The following is a 24,723-nucleotide window of genomic DNA, read 5'->3' as shown; positions in this document are numbered from 1 at the left end:
CAGCAGGAAAAAAACCAGAATGTACAAAACCAGATGCCACCAAGAACTACTTTCTTTTCTAAACCACCTTCCTCTGCACAAATAATAAAACCAAAAAATCACTTTTAGATGATTATATAGACTTGCAGAAATTCACAGTATCCCTACCTTACCATCACTCTGGGAAAAATCCTTATTTTCTGCAAATACCACCACACAAAATTCACCCCAAGAACTCAAACTTCTGAAGGCTTCAGTCCTGCTCCCCCAGGAAAACAGACCCACCACGAACTCTTAACAAGTGTATGTTGTGCTATGGCAAGCACCAATACTACCTGGCACCTCCTGGAAAGAGGAATGGATCCAAAATACACCTCAAAAAAGTTAAGAAAACAAAAAAAAAAACAGATCTTAAAAGATGTGTAGAAATACAGGGGATTTACAGGAGATGAGAAATGTGAAGGGTGACATCTCTGTGGAAGTGGAAACAAAGGCAGGTAATTAGCCCCAGAAACATTTAGAAAAAGGCAAAAGGGCTGCACTGAACAGCAATAATGGCAGTGAAGACACTCAAGGACCTACAGCAGCTCCACAGGTATTGAAGCCCAGCTGTGTGAGCCCAGGAACCTGCCACAAACACTCCTCATAAACAACTGCTCAAAACCAGGGGCAGTTTCCAAATTAAGCTCCTTCCAATTAATTGCACATTATGGAAACTATCAAGGCTGTATCACCTTAAAAGAAGGTCCCTTCCTAGGCCCCTGTGAAGCCCAGCTCTCCAGAAAAGACCCTTGCTGAGTGAACAAACCTGCAGCCAGAGCAGAGCAACTCTCTGGAGGAGAGATTGTTACACCACTGCTCTCTAGACTGTTATGGATAGGAAACAGAAAGTGATTCTTATCTGTAATGCTCTGCACAGGCTGCTTCTCCACTGAGATTGATTACAGAAGTTAAGACATGAGAAAAAAGGTTTGGCATTCCCTCACATGAACTTCATTGTTTATTTTAACTCTGGTCTCCCTCCAACAGGTCTTTTAATAATCCAGTATCTAAACATTGCTTCATACCAGATTTTTTTCAAACAGTTCCCACCACACGGATGAACCAATTCTTTCTGCACTGTGGGCCACTTCCTTTTACCTGTGAATGGGTCAGAACCATGCAAAAATATTTGGCAAAGATTTGCTAAACATGACTTGAAGGGCTGAGGTTTAAAGACCAGCAAACACAAGTACTGCATTAAAGATGCCATGACTCTTTTCCTTTCTTTATCCCTCACTTCAGACCTCATCCTCAGACATTACATCCCTGCCTCCTCTATTTTATAAATCCCAATCTGCTTTGCTTCAATCATTTTCAAAGAGCCAAAGCCAGAACCATGCACTGAAATTCCCCTGCAGTGGGTCAGCACCGTTGTACAGCTGTGTCTCACCCTGATTTGAGTGGAGAGAAAAGACAGATATCCCAGGCATTACTATTGAAACAACTCTGTCCATCCTTTCAACACCTCCTTGGCACCAGCCCCTGTACTGCCCTGAACCCTTGGTGGGCTGCTTGAGAAGGAAATATAGCAAATCTGAAAAAGGAAAAGTTTCCTGCGAGTCTGCAAAACGTTTTTCCAAAAAGCAACAGCATTTGCATCATTGGAGTGACTTTTGCACACTTTGGGGTGACTTATGCACACTTTCAGAGAGCAGCCTGCAGGGAAATTTCTCACATCACACATTTTCCCAGCAGCACAGATTAAAATCCTTCTCCTGTGTGAAAGCCTGACAAAGCTGGGGTTGAGCAGTTTGCAGAAAAGAAGACTCCATGGAGACCTCAGAGCCCCTTCCAGCATCCAGAGGAGCTCAGAGAGAGCTGGAGAAGGACTTTGGACAAGGGATGGAGTGACAGGATAAGGGGGAATGGCTTCCCACTGCCAGAGAACAGGGTTAGATGGGACATTGAGAAGGAATTCTTGGCTGTGAGGATGCCCAGAGCAGCTGTGGCCACCCCTGGATCCCTGGCAGTGCCCAAGGCCAGGCTGGACAGGGCTTGGAGCAGCCTGGGACAGTGGAAGGTGTCCCTGCCATGGCAGAGGGGTTGGAAGGGGATAATCTTTAAGGTCCCTTCCAGCCCAAACAAGTCAGTTATTTTATAATTTTACAGAGCAAGGCCTGGCATGGGTCTGCCACCTCAGCACCCTCAGGGATCCACCTGCTCCCCATGGGGCATCACTGGGAAATCTTGTGCAGCACCATCCCTGACCCCTGGCAACTCAAGCTGGTCTGTGACACACAGGGAGTCATTTTGCTGTGGGAAGGAGGGTTAAGCTGGAAGAAGGGAGTATTTCCAGTATTGCTTTCTTTTTATTTAAAACTAATTGAATTCCATGAGTGGTTTGCTCAGTGTCAAGATGCACAAAAATGTTTTCCCTCAATCAAGCAATAAAACTCTGATCCTGCTGCTTCTGGAGCCCGTGTGCACTCACAAAAAATTATCAGTTCATTGCAGTCAACAATTTATGAATGCAGTTATGAATGTGAAAAGTAAATTAAGGATAAATACTACACTGGGCCATTGACTGTCTCAATAATGCAAGCTGAGCAAGTACCATGACATACTCACGACTTTCCTCTGTGACAGACATGCTAAAACCCACTCACTGCTAATTTTAAGAATTATCCTCCTTTTCTTGACTCTCATGAGTCCACATCTGGCTGTGGCATTCAGTTTGGCCCCTCAAGCACAAGAAATATTTTGGTAAAATTCAGTGGGTCTGCTAAAGAGACACCAAACCAGTCCGGGATCTGGAGAATGTGCCCTGCAAGGGGCATTTCAGGGGAGAGGGACTGTCCAGCCAGGAGAGGAGGTGGCTTTGGGGACTTGATGCAGCCTGCTGGTACCTGCATGGACATTAGTGAGAGGACAGCCACAAGCTCTTTTTGCAGGTGTGCAGCAGCAGGAGGAGAGAAATTGGTCAGAACATGGAAGAGAGAAAGCTCTGAGTCAACAAAAGAAAAAACATTTCATCATAATGACAGTCAGGTTCTGGGACTGGCAAAATTTCCAGCCTTGGAGGTTTTGGAGATGTACCTAGATAAAGCCCTGAGCAATCTGGCTCTGAATTCTGTATCAACTACTCTTTGAGCAGGAAGCTGAACTAAAAATTTCCTCAAGTCCGTGACTTATTTTTGTGAAAATATTCCACAAGGCATAGATTACAAATTCCTGAAATGCTTTATAAAATTTCCAGAGAAAGAGACAAATTTTCACCATTTGTCACCAAAACATAAATGGCAGATTCCAGCCTAAAGAAGAGGAATCAATTTGCACATAAGTGCCATAAGCAACAATATTCCATTATTCAGTTACCTGGCACATTCACTGCTGTGGAAGCTGGTGAAATTCAGCACCTGCCTTCTTAGCAAAAATGTGGCACTTCCAGCAATTATAATTAATGGTAGTTCTATACTGAGAAATTCACTTCCTAGCAGATCTACCAACCTGTGTCTGTGATATTCAAGAGCCATCTACCTCCAGAAGGAATTAAAAACAAATGTTTAAAAATCTCACTGCAGTCAGCATATTTCCTGACATCAAGCTGAAGACCACAAATAAAGAGAAAAGCAAGAGCACTCCCAATAAAGCATGCAGGAACACAACATGGAGTCTCTTTCCCCTTCCCCTTTGCTCTTCACCCTGTTCAGCCCAGCAGCATGGCACCAACGAGCCAGCCTGGTGCACACACAGGTGGGAGGCAAACACAACCCCACAAACACACAGGCACAAAGAGAAAAGAGGCAAAGCATGAAGAAGCATGCACAAACCAAGGACAAGCGTGCAAGCCTCTCTAGTTTGGTATCTGGACTCAGTTAGGTGGAGAGAGATGCAGATAAAAACCATGCCAAGTTACCTTCAATGGAATAAGAATAATGTGCTGGGCTGGGCTGGCTTGTGGTTAACCCTGTAGTGCAGGTAAGAACACTGTGCTGACTTGTAGATGGAGTCTGAATTAAACCACTTTCAGGTTTCATACCTGGCCACAGTGCACCTGAATCAGATAAATTGGACCAGTTACAAACAAATATGCTGGGACCAAACAGCATGCTCCTACCTCAGATTAAGATTTTTGCTCATCACAAAAGCAAGTAACAAATGACACATGGAAAATGTTTAATTTTGGCAATAGTAAACACTGACTGTCAGGCTGTGCAGGGATTAGAGCTGGTGACAAAATGGCTGAAAAAGAGAAAATTAAAAGCACCAAGAAGACTAATTTGCAAAGCTTTTAACTAAAATCTGTTTGTGTCACTGAGATTCAGTGCCTATGCAGATAAAGGACCTGCCACTGGCTGTGACTTTGGGCTGAGCTGCACAGCACTGCAAGTGACATCAGCTGCTACACAGTGAGGCCAAGGCTGGGATCTGTGAAGGCCAAGCTCAACACTTCCACTACTTCACAGGGCTTTGGGATGAGTATTTTAAACCAAGCCACAAGTCAGTAATTTCCCTAGACTGACAACAACAAATATAGAGCTAAAAAAAATAATTAATAATCTGAATGTTTCTTCCAGACTTCCTGTTGTTTTGGAATGCTTTTGTAAGAACCCTGGGCACAGCACAGAGAGCAGAGTGACTGTAATTATGTGTACAGGGCACACCAAGCATGTGGCTCAGCTTGGGTGCTGTGTAAGGTGAGGTCTCTGCACCTATGGGTGCCAACAGTGTCCAAATGAGGCAGCTCAGCTCAGGCCTCACTCTTCAGCGCTCTTCAGGGTTGCATTTGAGTGTCTCCAAATCTACAGCCAAAGACAGATCTCCCTGGCCCTGGTTAGGAAGCAGAAATATTTTGAGAGGATCTACTTACAAACAAGCAGGAGTGTGCAAAGCAGAGGGATAAAGGAGGTTTGGAGCTAGACAGAGCTCAGGGCCATCAGAAAGAGCACCCTCCTCTTTAAACAGCCTGAAAACAGCACCAAGGCTGCAGAAGCCACCTGCAGCCCTGCACCCATTCCAGCAGGACTGAGCCATGGGCTGTGAGCTCCAGGTTTCTTACCTAAATGACATGGGAGACTCCATCAAGCTGGACATGAGCAGCAGCTCCAGGAGGTCACTCCATGCTGCAGCTGTCAGAATTAAATTCTGCAATGGCCCTTTGATTTATTTACAGATCTGATCTCAAACTGACACCTATGAGTCAAATCACTCCCCTCTGCACAGTCACCCCAGGGTATGACTCTTAGACTCTCAAGTTGTGTCTTTGTTAAGGTTTCAAGCCTCCAGAACCTCAATAATTAGCAAACAAAAAGGAAAAGGCTGGTTTAAGAAAGACTGTGGATACACTGCAGAAACTCCAGAACAAAATATATGTGAAAAGATCCTCCAAGGAGAGTGGGAGTAGCTGTGATTGCTTAGCCTGAAAAGGCAGTGCCACCATCTCCAAATGGGTGAGCAGTTTTCACAGGGGACAGGAACCAGAAGCTCCTTAGGGCACAAGACAGAGGGACAAGGAGCAGTCAGCAGCACAATGTGATGGTCACACGACATGCAGAAGTGCCAAAGAACCTGAGAGTGAAACACAAACCCATCCAGGGAGTGTGACAGCAGGGCAGACACACACAGAGCTGCTGGCAGTGCTGGCTGGGTGATTCAGGAAATGTGCTAAGGCATCTTTCAGCCCCTGCCTTTCCTGAATGTCTTGCTGTTACAGACATGTCCTTTATATTTTCTATACCCAGGCACGCTCCTGAACTGGTGGCAAATGTCCTGCAGGACAGCATGATGCTGGCACAGCCTCAAGGATGATGGAGGAGAAGCTGTGACAGGAGGAATGAGACTCTTCCATGTCCAATGGCAGCACTGTATGTCACAGAATGTCCCAGCACACATCTACAGACATGGAAAGGCCCCACACAGGACATCCCAGCACTTTTAGGTTTTTCTTGAGTTAATGTAAACCATCACATCCATGGTCCTTCTAATATCAGCTTACAGCTATGCAGCCTGGATGTCACCACTCTTATTTTAATGCTTCTTTAATAAAATCTCTCCAGACCACAAGGGCATCCCATGCAGAACAATGCACTGAACACCAAGAGAGGTGAGAAATCACCAAGAGCACAGGTCATCCCTTCTCTAAAAGGAGCATCCTGACTTCAGCCACCTCCAGACTATGCTGGTGTTTGTCAGCTTGCCCGAATTTCACGCTGGTTTGTTCCAGTTAGAGAAGCCATGGTGCCTTCTTTCTGGCATAGAAACAAATACAAGGTAGAAAGATACACCAACCTCTGTAAAAGCCCTCTGGTGCTAGTAAAACCAAGCTGTTGGCCCTCACCTGCTCACTGGAGATTTTGTGAGCAGAAACAATTTCCAGAATTCCCTCTGCAGTGTGCATGTTCAATCCTCTACCTTCTACCTCTCCATCAAACCATGCAAGGTCCATCTTCTCAGCATGACTCAGCAGGTGCCACTCCACTATGATTTCCATTACTGAAAATTACTTTTAACATCTTCCTAACACTTGATTTCACACTAAAAATTCAGCTGTTTAACAACAGACCTCAAAATCAACACCAGACACTTCCGTAACTGATGACATTTTGGATATTTTACAGATGAAAGCTCCTTTGAAATCAATAGAAAATGCAGATCTCCTTCCAGGTCTTCAGAAGAATTTCCAGTGTTACATTTAGACTATGATATTGAAGCAGCTGAGCACCCCTGCACTCCAGAACCTTTGGCTTTAAAAAAATGAACACTCCCCCCAAATATAGTCACCACTACTGCAACCAACAAAACATCACACCCACAATACTCTAACAAAACCCCTAAACATTCCCTCCCTCCTTTCAGAACTGTAGAAATCTAAACCACTGTTTTAAACAAGTTCACTGGAGCACTCCACATATTTACAAATATTTGCCTTTAAAAACACCAATATGTGACACATTAAAACACACAACAGCACACAAAGCAGCCTCAGTGCACCATGCACAACACAGTATCAAAAACCACCAAATAAATGAAGCCAAGGAAACCATCAGGCACTGTTCAGATGCAGCAAAAACCAGTGCAACAAGGCACTGAAACCAAAGTGCAGGCACCCAGTGAGGAGGAGTATGTTCCAGCAACCATCAGTAATTACAGTATTAGTAATTTAACTTGTGTTTAACAAAACCAAGTCTGGATTTATTATCTTTCCTACACCATCTTTCAAATACATAATGACAAATCAATTGTTTTGTAACCTTTACAAAAGTCCATGTTCTGTCAGCAGCTAGCAAAAGCCAGAAATGCAGCTGTTTTTATTCAAAGATATCTAATTCTTTAACTAAAGAAAAAATCATGTTTACACACATCAAGGCACCAAGACTTTAGCACTACAGATAAATCTGCAAGAGGCTCAGTGTATATGGTTGTGCAGTACAACCATAAGCCCCTGAGACATATATTTAGAATCACAGAATGGTAAAAGTTGGGAAAGACCTTTAGGATCATCAAGTCCAACCATAAATCCAGCAGCACCATGTCCTCTGCAAGGGGTGGTGACTCCAGCACTGCCACAGGCAGCCAGGGGGCTCCCCCAGGTTCCCTGCATGGTGCTGTGACGCTCCCCCCTCTCATCAGCGTTCCCTGCTAAGGGACAAAACAGCCTCTGCTCCCTTCCATTTTTTGGGAGCTGCATTTGCAGAGACTGGAATAGCTATTAAAAGGGCTCAGTTATTAGAGCAAATTAAGGAAATTATTTGCCTAAGTAAACTTGGAGACATTTTAGCATGAGCTCTCATTTGGTGAAAGATGAAATAAAAATGTCTTAATCGTGGATAACAACAAGGAAAGGAGGAAGGAGGAAGGAGTTCTACTATAGGGTCACTGTGTTATGTTGTGTCTTTTCACTAAGAAGGAAACTGCACAAACACAGCTATACCACAACTAGAGACAACGATGATCCCAAACCAAGAACTATATGGCAAACTTCACGGGGACATCCAAAGCAATAGCTTTGTGAAAAATTTTATTTTTTAAGTTGAAGCCCCATCAAGAGTGCCCATCTACAATTTAAGCCATGCACGTGCTCTCCTACAAACTCTTCTCTCCAACACACCTGGTTAAGCTTAACATTGGCTTTTTAATGAGACATAAAACAGTAATTGCAGGCACAGAGAAATCTTTGAAAAGTCACTTTTTACCGAAAGGAGGTAGTCCATAGGTCTGGGTGGTCTGGGGGTAGATGGTGTAGGGCTGGGACTGCTGTAGTGCTTGGTACTGAGGCTGAGCAGGGTAAGGGCTCATTGTTTCTGATACTGGCACAGAGAGGATATGTGCATATGGCCTTGGGGAAAAGAAAAAACAAAAGTCAGAGAGAACTGTTTGCATTATGCAGCTTACAGCCTTCAAACCAGAAGACACATTCAATAATTGCTCCAGAAAGGAGAAACTACTCAGACTGACAATTCCTCTTAGTGCAATAAGCTCCTTGTGCTTCCCAAGGCAGGCTCTTGAGTTTATAGATGCTGCCTGCAGTGACAGCAGGGAAAATCCCTCCTCCACAGTGCCAGAGATCCAGGACTGGGAGGGCAGGGTGGGTTGGGAGGGACCCACTCCCCATCCCAACAGGCATGAGTGGTCAGTCCCACTAAAGATGCCTTACCACACCAGCCCCTGAAGTTACTGTAATCTAGCAGTACCTGTAAGAACCAGGGACACACACACAGAAACTACACAAAAACAAGCAGCAGGGGTTCAGGGGTTAAAGCCTATCCTGCTCCAACAGGAAGAACTACAAAGATCCCTTAACACAATGAATGGTGAGAAAATCTTATATTCCCCTTGTATTTATTTATGTTCAATTTGTTTATTCGACAAACATCATGTGCATTATTCACCAAGACTATCATGTTAATTACTTGAAGGGCTTCATTTATCTTTGTGAGGCTTTCATTTATCATCTATAAAACAATAGTCACTAAGCTAAAGGGTGAATTCTGTAAGTTCAGTGTCCTCAGCAACGAGTATCTGCTGCCAGTAGTGGGATTTACTGCACTAGAGAAATGCATAAAGATACAAAAAATTACTTCAGAGAGAAGAGTTACAGAACTCAGTAACAATTTCTTGACTTACTTTGCAGAATACATTTGTGAGGTATAATCATTTGATGACCTTGGGATATAATCAGTGCATGTCATAACTGAAAAAAAAATAGTTTGTGTAATTACAGAAGTGCTTTCAAAACCCAACAAATAAAGACAAATATCAATACTCATGGTATATTTTAGTCAACACACAGTATTTACAAAGAGTTTTAGTGCCCTGAATATCTGTTTCAAAGCAAATTCTCAAAAACACATGTTTAAACTGAAACAAAAATGTTTTGCCAGCTCACAGCAGGCAGATCAGTCAGTCACACTATTCCTCCCTGTGAAACAGAGCTCTTTCTCTTTATCAGCTGGTACCATAATTTTTTGCAACTGTCATAAAAAACTTTTATTTCAGTCCTCCCCAAACCCCTGCGTATTTGCCAAAGAGGCTGCATCTGCACCAAGTGTAACATTTCTGTGCCCTGGAGCAGAGACCAAACATCTGTTTTGCCAAGCTTTCCTCTTCCCCTAGGTACTCTGTCCATGCATGGCTCCAGCAAAGAGTTTTCCTGCAAAATGGAACAGCTCCAGCTCAATGAACTTAATCACACACATCCAGTGAAGCACAGCTGCAGTGCACAAGGCTCAGAGATGCCTCTAAAGTAACCTGGGAGTTACATTTAACCAGATTTTTCTGCTTCAATAAATCCACAGCAATTGCACTTTGAAGCTGGTAAGACAGAGGGGCTCAGCTGGCAACCCAGGGAGGAAATGTTTCAAATGTTCTGTCAGCACAGCCTATGGCTCTGGTACACCTTGTGTGAGACAGCTCTGTTACAGCACTCCAGGTTGGGCTGGAGATGGGGGCTTGGGCTCCTGTGGCTTCATCCAAGAGCCATTAAATACCCCTTGGATCACATCCTGATTAAATACTCAGCTGTCCATCAGAAAGCAACAATGGGCAGGAGCCCAGCACAGAATTTGGCCCTGTAGCCTCTCTGGCAGGAGCCCAGCACAGAATTTGGCCCTGTAGCCTCTCTGGCACATGGCACCAGCACAGTGCAGCAACTGCTGTGACTGTATCTGCAAGCACATGGGTTTATCAGCTCAGATCTACAAGCACCATACCCAAACCCTCAGCAAACACAGCTGCACTGCTCTGGATCCAGCTGATTCCCCTCTGAAAGCAAAGCACCCAGGCTTGTCCAGGAGGTAATTCAGGCTAACTGTGTATCCCCAGGGGCTCTGCTCCCCCACACCTACCATTACAAGAGACCACATTTTCCCTCTGGAGTGACTAAATTAACAGCCTCCAAAACAGGGTCATGGATAACAGCATATTCTGCCCCAATAATGTGCTCCAAAAAGTTGGGATTTCCATACTGGACCTGCATTATTGCTCTTGTATGACCATGTAGTAAACTCTCCTGAGTTACACTGAGGAAAGCAAGGCAGTGCCACAGGCAGCTCTAACCCCAATGTGCACTCTGCCACCTCAATAACCTTCTCTTTGTGTGATCTGAACACAAGCAGCTGAGAAGTACAAACCATCAAGCACATGTGCTGAACCTCCCAAATGATCCATGAATCACCTTCCTCTGCTCCTCAGTGTTTGCCTTTACTCACAGTGTGAAGCCCACATAGCTCAAGGATACAGCAGGAAACACAAACTGGGAACTTCTGGACCTAAAGGCTTTCCTCTAACACTTGTCAGTTCCCACATGTTTAGGATTTGTAGGCAATGCCAATATTCATCTGAATAGTTATGTAGTAATTTCTAGAATTAGAAATATTTCTAGAATTTGTGTTTATTAAACTGCATACAAAGAATTAGGCAATGGTGTAAAAAAGCAAAATATCCCACAATAACACTGCATGCAATTTCTAGGATTTGTAAATAGTCTATCCAGTTAGGCAGCAGGTTTTGCAGGATGAAATTTTTCATAACTCCTGCAACACCACAGTACATGGATTAAAATAGCAATGATTAAATCAATTACAATGGGAAGTTACACCTTACACACTTTTCAGCTAAGGTGAGCTGACTTACACTTCAAAATATGTATTGGCAGCCAAAGGTATTCCACACAGGAATCTGACTTTCCTCATAACTTCCAGCCCTCTTTTTCCAAGAGAAAGGACACACTCCACTTTTCACTTAGCGTGCAATCTTTGTATTCCCTGCCTGTTTCCTCTCTGTTTATTTCCTAAGAGCTTTCTGCAGACATTCAATACAATTCAGAGTCTAAGATGAAGTGTATGGCATATTGCTACAAAGGACCCAACCAGGTGTGGAGAGATAATGATTTATAAAACATGTTTACAATAGGCATTACAACTGATATTGACTCAACCCTCAAGAAGAATCATGTCTAAGGCAGGTAAGACACAGCAGTACTCAAAAGCACCCAACAGCCAGCTGAGGGGCAGTGACACAAAAATATTTGTTAGAAACAGATATTTCCTTACCATCAGGCATTAACACTTTGTAAACACTACAGCAAATGTTCACTTTACAACTGATAGTGAGAGCAGGCTAAGGATTACAAGGAGGAGACAAAGCTTGTGGTTGATGGAGCATGGTACCAGGGAAAGACATGAGGAAAGACAATGGGAGAACTCCAGATACTCACTCTCACTGGACATGGGAAGGTTTGAAGATTCAGTTTTCTGATCACTGACTTCTGTGCTGCTCACATGACTGCCAGGACAACAAAGGTTCAGTATTAGCATGATGAACTCTTAAATTAACATCCTTGGCCATCATAACCTCTGGGTTCAATCTTTCTGACCAAAGCAAACTAACTCTTCACAAAACCTAGCCCTGTGCTCTTTGCTGTTTCAGGAAGAGATTCTGAGAGAGAGATCTGCAACTGGAATTAGACATCAAACTATGGGGTTTGAGCGGCCAGGGTTTGGTAGAGGGGGAGCTGCAGGGGTGGTTTCTCTGAGAAACACCTCTTGGCATCTCCATTCCATGTCCCCAAGCTGCAGCAGCCAAGGAAGTGCTGCCAGCAGTGCTGTGTGACCCTGCTGTCACAGGCTCCCTGCCATGGGCATTCCCTCACTGCTGCATTTGTCCCTTAGGAGCAGTGCTGAAACATCCTTGAACTGGGGGTCACTTCTCTACTTAAATATTTGCAGGTTACTGGATTATTTTGGATTTGTCCCACATTGTTTCAGTTCCATGTTGATGTTGCTTTGTTCTGATGTACAGAGGAGGAAGTACAGATAATTTCTGAATGAAACTGTTTTTTTCCTTGATTATTGCCTTCCAGGCTTCAGTTTTATTATTGCCAGTTCTGCAACACAGCTTTTCATGAGGTTTTGAGCCATCTGTGTGCTGTTCTGATATTTTGAAACTGCAGTTTCTCAAGGTGAAGGAACCAAAGGAGCTGTTTATTGCTGCTGAAGGAGGACTCTCCCCTTGTAGCTCAGCATGGTGAGCTGGTGCTCTCTGACTCCATTCAGCATCCCAACAAAAAAACAACTGCACAATTTTGTGTTGGATGAGCAAATTAAATTCCCAGGAAGAGCCTAAAGGCGTCTGAGCTGAACTACACAGGGAGAAGGAAGCTGTATGAGAAATAAACCCAAATCTTGTAACACCTTTCCCACCCATCCCTGCTTTCTGGGCTCAAGTAAACTGATTTTTCTCCCTCCTTCCCCTCCTGCAGTGCAGAGGAAAGGGAGAAACAGGTCCAATAAATTCTTTTAAACTAATCCATTGATCAAACTTAAAATCATGCATAGCTTTGTCAAAACAGTCAGAATATTTAAACGGAATATTTAATCAAGTTAGAAATGCAACTTTATCCCACCTCTCTCTTCTGTTTTTAAATACTGGATGTTCACCATTTTAAAACCCAAGGATGTTTACACTCAAATCTTGAGCTCCCTGTGCCCATAGGGAAGGTATGGGTGTGCTGAAGCAGGGTGCCACAGAGGGAGAAGGCAGAGCCCCCCAACATGCTCAGACCTGCCCATGCTGCCCTCTCTACCTGAGAGAGGGGAAAAAACCCCCCTAGGATCTGACTTCTCTGACCTCAGATGGGCCAGAAAGGGAGCTAGTGTGATTAGATCAAAATTCTCATATTGAGAATACAGAACATGACCACTCCTGCACAAATGGTGTTTCCTCCTTGCTCTTATTGGAATGGCAGAGACTCCAAAAAGAAATCTTCCCTCACTGTATTTGCTGCTACTCAGAGAAGCAGAATCAATCCTAATATAGCTATTCTAAGTAGTAATAATAATAGTTAATTCCTAAATAAAATACCCATCAAAAAGCATCTACTGAGGATAAAAATAGTATCACACAACAGCTTTAAAAAGGAGAGGTTACAATTCAAGAGTTTCACCTCTAAAAGCAGTTATCCACAGAGTTTCAGTAAGAATAGTAGTACAGATATTATTAAAATATCCCGAGTCTCACCAAGTTAAATGCATGTTATTTCAGTCTCATTCTGTGAAAGATAGGTGTGCTGATGCCATTAAAACTCTTTGTGGCACTTTTATAAAAGCTTTATACCACAGGGCAAGTTAATTAATTTTTACTGAGAATTTAATCAAAATTATACCAAATCCAAATAGAACCATATTTTCCACAGCTCTGTAAAAAATAAATCAAGAGGCAAATTTCTAAAATGAAAGCTTTATAATTGTAAAAGACCATAAAGAACTGTTCCACACTAAAATCAAATTTAAAATCCCATACCTCAGGCTCTGGTCTCTGGATTCCTGCATCTTGGCTTTTTTCACCTGCAAAGACAAAAATGTTCAGAGCTACAACTAACACAAGCTGGAGGGTTCAGAGTGGTGGCTAAATGTCCTGCACTCCAGAACTCACCAGTGTAACCATGGGCTCTTCATCCCAAAACAAGCTTTTTCCTAATTAGAAAACAATGGCTAACACTGGATCTTGTATAGCAGAATTACTGAATAACTACTCATGGAAGTTACAGGTGCTGAGATATAAAGCCACAAAAATGGCTGGTAAGGACAACTTTGTGAAAATTGAGTAAAATAAGTCATAAATTTTAAGAAAATCTTATTCTGCACAGATTCAGCACAAACTTTGCTCTTTTCCTCCTGTATTTTATTTTTTATAAAGATACAAACATTAATGCTTTTTCTGTAACAAATTAGGAGTTTTGACTCCTGACTAAAACAAATACAGCACTTTTTCTCATTTTGTAGGTGCCAGCTGGATCCTGTTCCTGTACAGGATATTACACGACTGACAGCATTGGCTTGAACACAAATTTGGTTTCTGCAGGCTACAAACATTACTGTGAAGCTCTCAGAAGGATGCCAGGGTGAGTTTCTCCTGCAAGAACATGCCATTACTGCCTCACTCATTCATTATGACCCATCTAGTCTCATAATCTGTCACAGAATGACAGACTGGTATCACTGGTATTCTTAAAAGAAATTACCAAGAAAATCTTTAGCTGAATATTACAGCAGAATCTGCTTAAAGGACACTCCACTGAAAATTAGCTGTACCCTATATCTCATGCCCTAAAGAATAAAGTCAGTTTTCATTATATTAGGATGTATTTAGAGAGATTTCCTTTTTTAGTACAGGCAATTCATTTTTAAACTCTTCAAATAGCTGGAGTACAAACTATATGGTTTTGCTGCTTAGTTTCACATTTTGTGGATATTACTCAAGCCCATCATCTGCAGCTCGTGGAAAGCCAGGTTCTAAATAATTTTACATTTCCATTTCATTTGATTTTGTTCCTAAATCATAACATTGCATAAATGACATTACAATGTATTTTCTAACTAGTTTAACTGAAGAATATTAAATTCTCACATTAAAAAGGCATCAAAATCTTTTCAATTACAACACACCCAAAGTGCCCTCAAGCACATTATTCTGTTTCTGTGTGCATTTGACAAGGTCTCCAAGATTACAAGCATCACTCCCATTGTAACTTGGCAATTTTTTGTTGAGTTTGTGCCAGGTTTATTTTGGGAACAGAACATAAATACAAACATTTCTGCTTAATTCCTATGCTAGTGTGTTTTAGATACACAATTTAATTAATCTCATACTGTATTGATTAATTCTCTACCCAACACTTCCATGCTGTGTTAATATCAGTTATTGATAATACAAACACTATTGCAAATATTTCACACACATGTAGCAACTTTAACCTTCAGACATGCTTCCCTACCCCAACCTACTGCAACATCAGTAATTTAAAAATGCCTTCCACTTGTGGAAACAATGAATCACAGGATCTTTCCAAGATCTCAAGCATAAGAAGAATTAAAGACTATACACTCTGTAATACCCAGCATGCTGAATTTGTCCCTAAAACAGTGAATTTTATTTTCTCTACAACAGGCTTGAGATGAGTCTGGTTTTCTGAGTAATCATTTTGCATAGAAACATCATAAAGTTCAAGAACTTGTAACTACTCCTTTCTTACTACTGCCTGTACAATTATAGTAAATTAATGCACAGCACATTTTACGAACAACAAAATGCTTTTTGTCCTCTGGATAAATACACTAAGTATAAGCCTTCTTTTCCAATATTAGTTAAAATAACTGTATACCAAAATTGTGAGATCACTAATTTGTTTTAGATTTTCATTTTCAGCCTTTTTTAAACATACTTACTGGTTGCTCGGGTAAGTCTTGTGGCTCTTCCATGGGTATTACTATTATTTTAATGCTCAAATGATTCAAATTGTGTGTTCCTCAGCAGTCTTCAAGCCCTGTTAAAAAAAGGTGTTCATGGCTTTATGTACTTTTAGGGGGCTTATCATGTAGGCTATCAGAGAATATTAATTGTTATATACTCCTCCCCTAAAACGCGTGTGGCCATCTCCCAAATAAAATGCAAAATTCAAATATGGAAAGATTTCATAAACAAGGGATTTAGCTTTAAGCTTTGAAGATACAGATTTTTTCATGCACATGGTACATTTCTACATCATTTGCTCGGACCACGCTGACTGCAGAAGGTAACACACTAATCAGACACATGCACCATGATTTTAAAGACAGTTCAAATGATCAAGTCTGGTCTACTAGGTCAGTAAACAGCATGATTCAATCTAACCTATTTTAATTTAGAACATTTATATAACAATCAAAAAAAAAAAAAATCAGGACAAGACTGTACACCTAAGTGCATTTACACACAGTGCCATTCCCCACCAAATTCACAAAGCAAGTTCATTATTTCAACTGCACCTTTCAAAAAGAGAAGTGTGATGAAATTTTACAAAAGAATTTTTATTTTGGAAGCACTTAGCGGAGAGATCCTATATACTACATCAAAAAGCTGCTGCTTTCCAGGGACTTAAAATCATGAAAAAGAAATTTTGCATAATATTTTCACAACCTGATTAACTTTTGCAATTTGCTGGGCAAAAGAGAAAGGCCTGTGTCCTCCTGGCTTCCCTCTCTGCCCACCTGATGTGTACAAGCAGTATGATCTGTGTTTTTGTTCTTTCTGCATCTCATTTTGGAGCCACTTTATTAAAACCAACCCCAACCTCTTCAGAGCAGCTTTTCCTGAGCTGCGTCCTCTGCCACACACCCACACAGCACAACTTCAGGGGATTGCAGAAATTAGAAGAAAGACTGAAAAACTCTTGATGGGTTGGAGAAGTTAAATCCAGAGACTTTCTGTGCTGAGGTACAACCTATTCCTACCTTCACAGGCACAAAGCATCTGCAGAAATGTGAAAGTGCTTTTTTACACACCACTCCTTCCTCTAGGACCTTCTATTTACCCACCCTGCCCGGAGTATTCAGGCACCTCCAAACCACGGGATTATCCCCACACCAAGTGACTGAACTGGTTTACAAAAACAACTTTCTGGTGTCCTGAAAACCACGGCTGTGTCCCCTCCCTGGTTCCTGCCAGACCTACTTACCCTGGCAGCACGTGCAGCCCGCCCGCAGCCCGGCTCCACGTGCCAGCCTCGGGGATGCTGCGCAGCCTGCAATAATTCCAAATTAACCAAGAAAACACAAAAGGTTTCTCCCTCATTTGAAGGCAGGTCTTACGTGAGAGGGTGCATTGTATGTGGCAGGATAACGTTTCATTGAGGGTTTGAGGATTTTGCAAGGCTGCCACCCCTAATCAGAGCTACTTACCCTTATTGCCTGAACTCGAATTCACAATTAGTCTTTTCCATAATTCAGGTTCTTTGGAAATGACCCTATTCACAACACACAAGTCTACAATACAAAGCACTACAGTCACCTTTGTAGCTTTTCCTCCACTAGTTTCAATCTGTTTTATTTTAAATATAAATCTTATTTATTTTTTGTAGAAATAACAGAAAAATCAGGACTGAGGAGAAACTCTGGCAGCGAGAGATTATACAAAGGAGTACAAAATACAATGGCCAAGAGCAAGAAGATTTGAAATTTATTCCTGTCCCTCATCCTTCACCTCTGTTATTTAACACTGTTTTGCTGTGTAATTACATAGAAGAATCCCAAACCAAACTCTTCAGCAGGGAAAAATATTTTACATTCCACTAATCCATACAGCAGTAACTTCCCATGCCATGCTTTGCTTAAAAGCTGTGAGCAGTTCTTTAATTTTGGTTTTCAGAAGGATTTAAATAACTACAAAGACAAAAAGATTCTCAGAGTGCCACTGGAATATCTCACATGTGTGAGGAAAACACTCTTTCCAAATAACCTGGGCATCTTGTAGCACCTGGAAGCAGATGACTGAACCAAAGCAACTGAACAGAAAGTGTTCAGAAGGCAGGACTTGAAGTGAGAAGTGAGAACAGAAGTCAGAATTCCAATTGAAACTTGGCCTAGAGTGGCTTTGTGCCTTCCCTGGACCTGCAGAAACAGCAGCAGGGGCAGAGGATGACACCTCACACTCCAGGTGCGCTGTGGTTGCACACACCAAGCAGCTGGGGGAAATGGAGGCACTGAGCTCCACATCTGAGAGCAAGGGGGGTGAGGCCATCCTCCCCCAGGCAGGGCCAGCAGCAGCAGCAGCTTTTCCACACCCCAACAGTGGTGTGGGAAAGGGGGAGCTCCTGCCTCTCCTGACCTCCTGCACCCCGCTCTTGCCTGCCTGCCACTCCCTCCTCCCTGGCCTCCAGAGGCTTGCGAGGTTGAACAGCAGTCTGGATGTAGGATCTGCCAAGGGAAAAGAAAGAGAAAGAAAAGAAAAACCAGAGAGACCCAAGCAGAGTCTTTCTGCTGAGCTGATGACAGAAAGATCAGCTCTGGCCCTGCAGAGCCCAGTTCCAGGGTAGCCAGCAGGATGAGGGTCAGGAAAAACATGCAAGCAGAGCAGCAGGATGTCCCTTTTCAGCCACAGCCACAGTAAATGGAACCAAAATTTTATCATCTACTTGATGTTCCACTTTGATGAAGCAGAGACATGTCAGTGATAAATACACAACAGCTTTTTCACCTATAGCACCCACCCAGTCACCAGGGTCTCACACAGAGCAGGCACACATCTTCTTGTGGCTGGGCACAGAAAGTCCTTGGAGCATGGCATGGCAGGAACCTCTCCCTGCCTCTCTCCTCTTGCACTGAGAGGCTGAGTGAAGCTGCTGGCAGCTCCAAGGCTGAAGCCACCAGCAGGATCCAGGGAGCAGCTGCTCCTGCCCCACTGATATCCCTAAGAGCCCTCTCCACCACAGTTAATCCCCAGCTGCCCCCAGCCAGCCTCAGCTCTCGGTGGGTACATGGCCCAGGGCCCCAAACCCCTCCAGGTGCTCTTGGACACCTCCTCACCCACACCTCTGAACCACACAGAGCTTGGCTTTCCCAAAAATCAAACCCAGCATCTTGCACTTGCTCAGCCTGAGCTGCCTCAGAGGAGCACACTGAGCCAACAGCTCACCACCAACAAAGATGATTTTTAAAAACTGAAAATACACAACACTGATTTTTGTGGGGGTTTTTTGGGGATGTTCTTGGTTGTTTTGGCTTCTTTTGCACATCAAATCTCAAAATTAGATTTTAACTCATATAAAACTCAAGTTAACTGCACTTCAGGTAAGCTTTATTATTTTTTACACATAACTACAGAACATTTTTAAACCCTAAGTGAACACAACAGCAGAGGTACCAAAGATTCAGAAGGTGAGAATGCTTCTGTGGGCCACTAGGTTTGTGAAAGAGAAAAACAGTACAAAATGGAAGCAAGTGTGCAAGAAGCCATTAAATGAGCTGCTGCAATGAAAGAAACATTCAGAAAAATAAGTCCATTGTTCTGCTTCTGGAAACCAGCAAAGTACCACACTTTTTTGCTTTATGGGATGATTTTTGTTAATTACCTGATGAAAACTATTCTGTATTATGTGAATTAAACACCAGGTTTCATTTGATCTAGACTTGTTTTGAATAACCACCCTGTTTAATTCCAACTTGTATGGAACACCAACAATGCAAAATAATAAGAATTTGGTTTGTGTGTAATTTTATTTTGTTTGCTCAATTTCAGGAGCCATATTACCCAAACATCAAACGAAAAGGCCTCAGAGCAGAGGTATGGGCTGCAGAATCCCTCTCAGCAGCTGCCTTCTCCTCTGCACATCTTGATGCCAATAATTCACCATTAAAAGCCCTGGCAAGTGATCTCCAGTTTCTTGCACTAGATCCTGTTTTAAAAATCCTAAAATACAAAGCCCAGCTTGGTCAGACTTTCTCAAACTAGATACTCTGGATAGAATTTCTGAAAGCTGCTGTTATGAGCAGCACCTGGATGGATTGCTATTTACTTTCAGCTTGTGCTTTTCAAGACCATCTGCCTTGGTTTTGAATATAAAGTTTCATGCAATAAACAGTTCTCCCAAGCTGCAAATAATTAAAGTCAGGATACTGGGATAAAAATCAACATGCAGTAATTATACTGATTAGGGGGAAAAGCTAATTTACTATGGTTTTATATTACTTTAAAACAGTCACTATTTCCCTAGGAACAAAGTTTTGATTGGGGTAATGAAATTACATCTATTAAACAGTGTTGGAATAAAATAATAGGATCATTTATTTTGGAAAAGGCCTCCAAGAAAATCAGGTCAAACCAATACCCAGCACTGCCAAGCCCACCACTAACCCACATCCCCAAGTGCCTTGTCTTTTAAACCCCTCAAGGGATGGTGACTCCACCTCTGCCCTGGGCAGCCCATGCCAGGGTTGGATATCCCTTTCAGGAAAGAAATTTCCCCAAATATCCAATCTAAACCTTCCCTGGCACAGCTTGAGGCCATTTTCTCTTGTCCTGTACCTTGTCCCCTGTGAGCAGAGCCTGACCCCATCTGGCTCCATCCTCCTGTCAGGGAGTTGTGGAGAGCAAGAAGATCCTCCCAAGCCTCCTTTTCTACAGGCTGAGCCACACCAGCTTCTCCTCATCACACTTGTGCTTCAGCCTCTTCCCCAGCTCTGTTCCCTTCTCTGAACAAGCTCCAGACCTTCAATATCTGTATTGTAGTGAAAGGCCCAAAACTGAACCCAAAAGAGGGGGAAATCACTTTCCTATTCCTTGACACACCATTTTTCATACAGGCCAGGATGCTCTTGGCAGTTTTGGCCACCTACCCACACGCTGGTTCATGCTCAGTAGCAGTCAAGCAGCACCCCCAGGTCCCTTCCTACCACTCTCCTCCCAGCCTGGAGCGTTCCACAGGATTTTTGTGCTTAGGATGCACTCCATTCCCTTGTCCAGAACATTCAGAAAGATATTAAGCAGGATTGGTCCCAATTCTGAACCCTGGGGAACTCCACCAGTGACCAGCCCCACAGGGATGCAGCTCCATTCCCCTTCACCCTCTGGGCCCAGCCATATAGAAGTTTTAAACCCAGCAAAGAGTACACCTGCCCAAGCCCTGAGCAGCCACTTTCTCCAGCAGAAATGGAGTCAAAAGGTTTACTAAAATCCAGGCAGACACATCCACAGCCCTTCCCTTATCCATGATGCAAGTCACCTTGTAGAAGGAGATCAGGATCTGCCTGTCCTAAACACTGGGACTGACCTCTGGGAGTGCCACATGATGCCAGGGGAGATGGTCTACAAGGTTCTACAGCCTTCCACTCCACTGAGGGCAGGCTGCAGTCCTGTATGTGCCACATGATGCCATGGGAGATGGTCTGTTCTACAGCCTTCCACTCCACTGAGGCTGCAAGTCCTCAGATCCATTTTCTGACCCTCCTAGATGGGCATTACCCCTGTAAGCATCCAGTCAAGTGGGACCTTCCTGGTTAGCCAGGGAGGCTGGGAAATGATGAAGGAGCTGCCAGCTCCTTCAGTGCCCTTGACTGGATCCTAGAGTGCCCCAGAGACTTGTCTAAGTGGTGTAGTATGTATTTATAGAAACATTTTTATTGTCTTTTACAGCAATAGCTGTAATGTTTTGTGCATTTTTTTTTGGTACAAGTCACCTTTGCAGCTATTTTCACTCCTTAGCTGTTCAAGGACCACCACCTTACAATGAACAGCAACACAAACACATGAATTAGGCAGCAGAATAGTGTTGTAGTGTTGCCATATTTTCTGGTGGGGTATCTCATGATAATGTGCCCCATGCTGCTGCATTACACACACACAGAACCAGAGCATGAGCCAAAACAACCCAAGGCATCACCCAAGTGGAGCAGAGTTTTTCCTCACAATGTTTTTTTTCACTCTGTGCCACTCACCACATGACAGCTTCTGACAGAGGAGCAGAACTTGGCACAGTGCAGCATGGCAGATCTACCCCCCTTTCTTTTTTTAGGTTTAATTAGAATACTCAAATAAAAACAAAAGAAGAATAGACACATATTGACATTACCATGCACTGCACAATGCAGCAGAGCTCACAGCAAACACTGATGCTCCACTATTGGCTTTTCTCATCCTACACACACACCCACATGCCCCTGGGTACAACACAGACATGTATCTGCAAAATACTGTGACAACCAGACAAATAAGCCCTTGTGATGAGTGCTGCTGGATGAGTCCCTGCTCTCTTTCCCCATGCTCCTTCCCTTCTTTATCAGCCAGGAAATTTCAGAATTAAACACTGTAAAAGTTACAAGGAAGGCATTTTGTATGCCCAGTTTCTGAAAGTATGGATGGTCATGACAAGTCTCCAAATGCTGTCATAATGTAGGACTAAAAAAATCATTATTTGATTAAAATTTCATAACCTTAAAATGGAAAAAAAAAATGTGCCGTGAGAAATAAAATAAGAAATAAACACAGCGAGAAAATAACTGAAATCAAAGATGGAAATACAAATCTAGTTTCCTCCTAAGCAATGCCTGTTCCACTGACAGGAAGTTCCCCATGATTTTCAGATCCTTGAAGGGCTATCAGTGCTCTGAGTGTCTGCAGCTCACTCGGCCTGACCCATGACACATGCTTGTTTTCCCAGTTCTTATGCAATGCTTTTTCAATTCGATTTTGAAACACAGCAGGGAAAATTTTAATGGGGAAAAGAACTGTTTTCACAAAAGGAAGATTTGGAAAGAACAACTTCATCCTCAAGAAAAACAACTCCCACTGAGCCCAGAAATCATGTGGCAACTCCTGCTGGACAGAGCCAACACACATCACTCACAGGGCAGGAGAACACAGAACTGCTGCTCCCTTTCAGTGACAGAACCAAAGCACAGTGATTTACAGAAACACCAGCCAAGTAGAACAATTGATTCCCTCCTCTCTTCCTCAGGATACAACCTGCAGTGAGACCAAACAGATTTTCCCCTGAAGACCAGAGTGTGGTACCTGAAATCTCACAGCCCATATACATTTTTGTGTTTCTGGAAATAATTAAACAGGTCACAAACTTCTAGAGCTGCAGCCCCAGACAGCAAAAAAAAAATGCTGTTTGACTTTCATGGTTTTAAAAACAAACTTCCCAGCAGCAGGACACACCGCCCTTAATTCCTAAAAGCCACTTCAGACATATCCTAATAGATTAGGACACTTCCTGAACAAAAGATTGAACTTTTTAAACTTCTCTCAGACAGAAAATCTGCATCACATTAACCATAGAAAAAGAATTACTGACATTATGCAGTTCTAAATTCCATTTTCAAGAAAAGATTTGACTCATACATCTCAAAAAGTCACATAGCTAGCACCAGAAATGCACCTATACTGCTATTAGAGGAACTCTTTCAGTACTCAACTGTACTCACTGCAAGGTCCCAGAAGAAGTGAAGATGACAAGTAACAAAATATACAGCCAGCTTACAGTTTGTTCAGAAGGCTGATCTGATCTGCACAGTGCTGTGGGGGGCCTGAAGAGGCAATGTTTGATCATCAAAGACAGCTTCCCCAAACACAAGAGCCCAGTCCAGCCCAAGAGGCAAGAAAATGAGCAAATGCAGGGGGAAGACAGTTTGGCTGGACAGACAACTTTGGCTCAAAAAGGAAGAATCTGGGAGGTCGAGCAAACTAGTATGAGACTGACTTGTAAAATGCCAGAAATGGAATTATACATAACAGTGCATTCTGTAGAGAAATAGGAACCATCACCCAAGGTTTAAAGCTGCCACATGCTTTATGTGAAGTTCCAGCTGGTGACTCTCAGGGAAACAGCACTGTCAGTATTCAAACACAACCAAGAAACATTTCAAGACACAGCAGAAAGCTCCTGGGATGCAAGAATAGTGCTCTGGTCAAGTCTTAACTCAGGAGACACTCATCTGCTGCAGAACTGAACTGTTCCATCACCTCTGAAATTAGGCTAGAAATACCCTTAATCCCAAATAAAAGTCCATTTAAGAGATGGAAAGAGTCCTCATGACAAGATTGTATTATTTTTCTAAATACAAGGCTTGTTTTGTAGTTAGCCTGTTCAGTTACAGGACTGATGGGTGACAACAACCTGGAACAGACAGGGCAGTGACTGGTGTGAATCACAGTGACACCATACCCTGAAGAGGCTGCTGTGCCCTGCTGTGTCACAGCACTCTCCTAAACATCATGTTGGGTATCAGGAGGAGATCCCAGCCCTTGCAACATCACCTTCACTGAGGCTCTGGAGGCAGCTGCAAGAAGAAAGAAAGGATTTGAAGTTATTCCCTCAGGTACTGGAGTGCCTCCCGTCATGGCATCTGCACAAACTATCCCAGAATCACTGCTAGAGAGGGGCCACCAGAGAATACTGCTGGAGAGATGCTGGCTTGCAGTCCTTTAACCAAGTAGAGGAAAAAAATTCTAGACAAATCAGGATGAAATAAAGGAAGTAAATTAAGGGTAAGACAAAGCAAGAAAAAGCCAAAAACGACCTTCCTCAATGTATAATCAACCAGTGAGTGATGCTGGTCATGGTACAGGGGCAAAAACCATCCCCAAGTTCCTGTAAGAAGATGTGTCTGAAGATGGGTGGTCTGTAGACACTGCTTGGTGCAAGAACATACATCAAATACCAGCTGTTAAGTCCTGACACAATTCCATTTCAGGCTCAAAAGTTTCCACACCTCTCCATCCTGGCAGCTCCTTCTCCAATCACAGGGTTTTGCAGACACAGTAAAAGTTATATCAAGCATCTGTTTTCCAAGAGCAGATTTCAGGGAAAAAGAGCAGAGACTTGCCAAGAGGGGGAAAAAATAACTCTACTTCTGCTCACTGAGAGTACAGGCATGGAGCTACTCACATCCCAATATTATCTGCTTTATGCCTTGAGTACCTTGTGTGTAGCATAGCTTGCACACAGGCACA

The 24,723-nt window shown here is 42.9% G+C and overlaps 1 protein-coding gene across 2 annotated transcripts in view; it reads right to left on the bottom strand.

The window, feature by feature from the left end:
* EYA3 (EYA transcriptional coactivator and phosphatase 3) overlaps positions 1–24,050 on the bottom strand; it is a 36,130-nt gene extending 12,080 nt beyond the window's left edge. Inside the window, exons 1-7 of one of the 2 annotated variants that reach the window (XM_005428693.3) lie at positions 23,936–24,017; positions 15,684–15,781; positions 13,759–13,802; positions 11,675–11,742; positions 9,085–9,151; positions 8,154–8,296; positions 3,878–4,015 (exon numbers count right to left, since the gene is read on the bottom strand). In XM_005428693.3, the coding sequence (XP_005428750.1) occupies positions 3,878–4,015; positions 8,154–8,296; positions 9,085–9,151; positions 11,675–11,742; positions 13,759–13,802; positions 15,684–15,716 (493 nt within the window). In that variant the 5' untranslated portion in view covers positions 15,717–15,781; positions 23,936–24,017. Of the gene's footprint in view, positions 1–3,877; positions 4,016–8,153; positions 8,297–9,084; positions 9,152–11,674; positions 11,743–13,758; positions 13,803–15,683; positions 15,782–23,935 lie in introns of both variants that reach the window. The other variant, XM_031063357.1, reaches the window with a different exon arrangement.
* Positions 24,051–24,723: the final 673 nt, after the last annotated feature.

The sequence above is a fragment of the Geospiza fortis genome, unplaced genomic scaffold, assembly GCF_000277835.1.
Source record: "Geospiza fortis unplaced genomic scaffold, GeoFor_1.0 scaffold115, whole genome shotgun sequence".
NCBI classification, from domain to species: Eukaryota; Metazoa; Chordata; class Aves; order Passeriformes; family Thraupidae; genus Geospiza; species Geospiza fortis.
The sequence above is the reverse complement of the archived record's forward strand: the minus strand, read 5'-3'. Positions and strand labels throughout refer to the sequence as shown.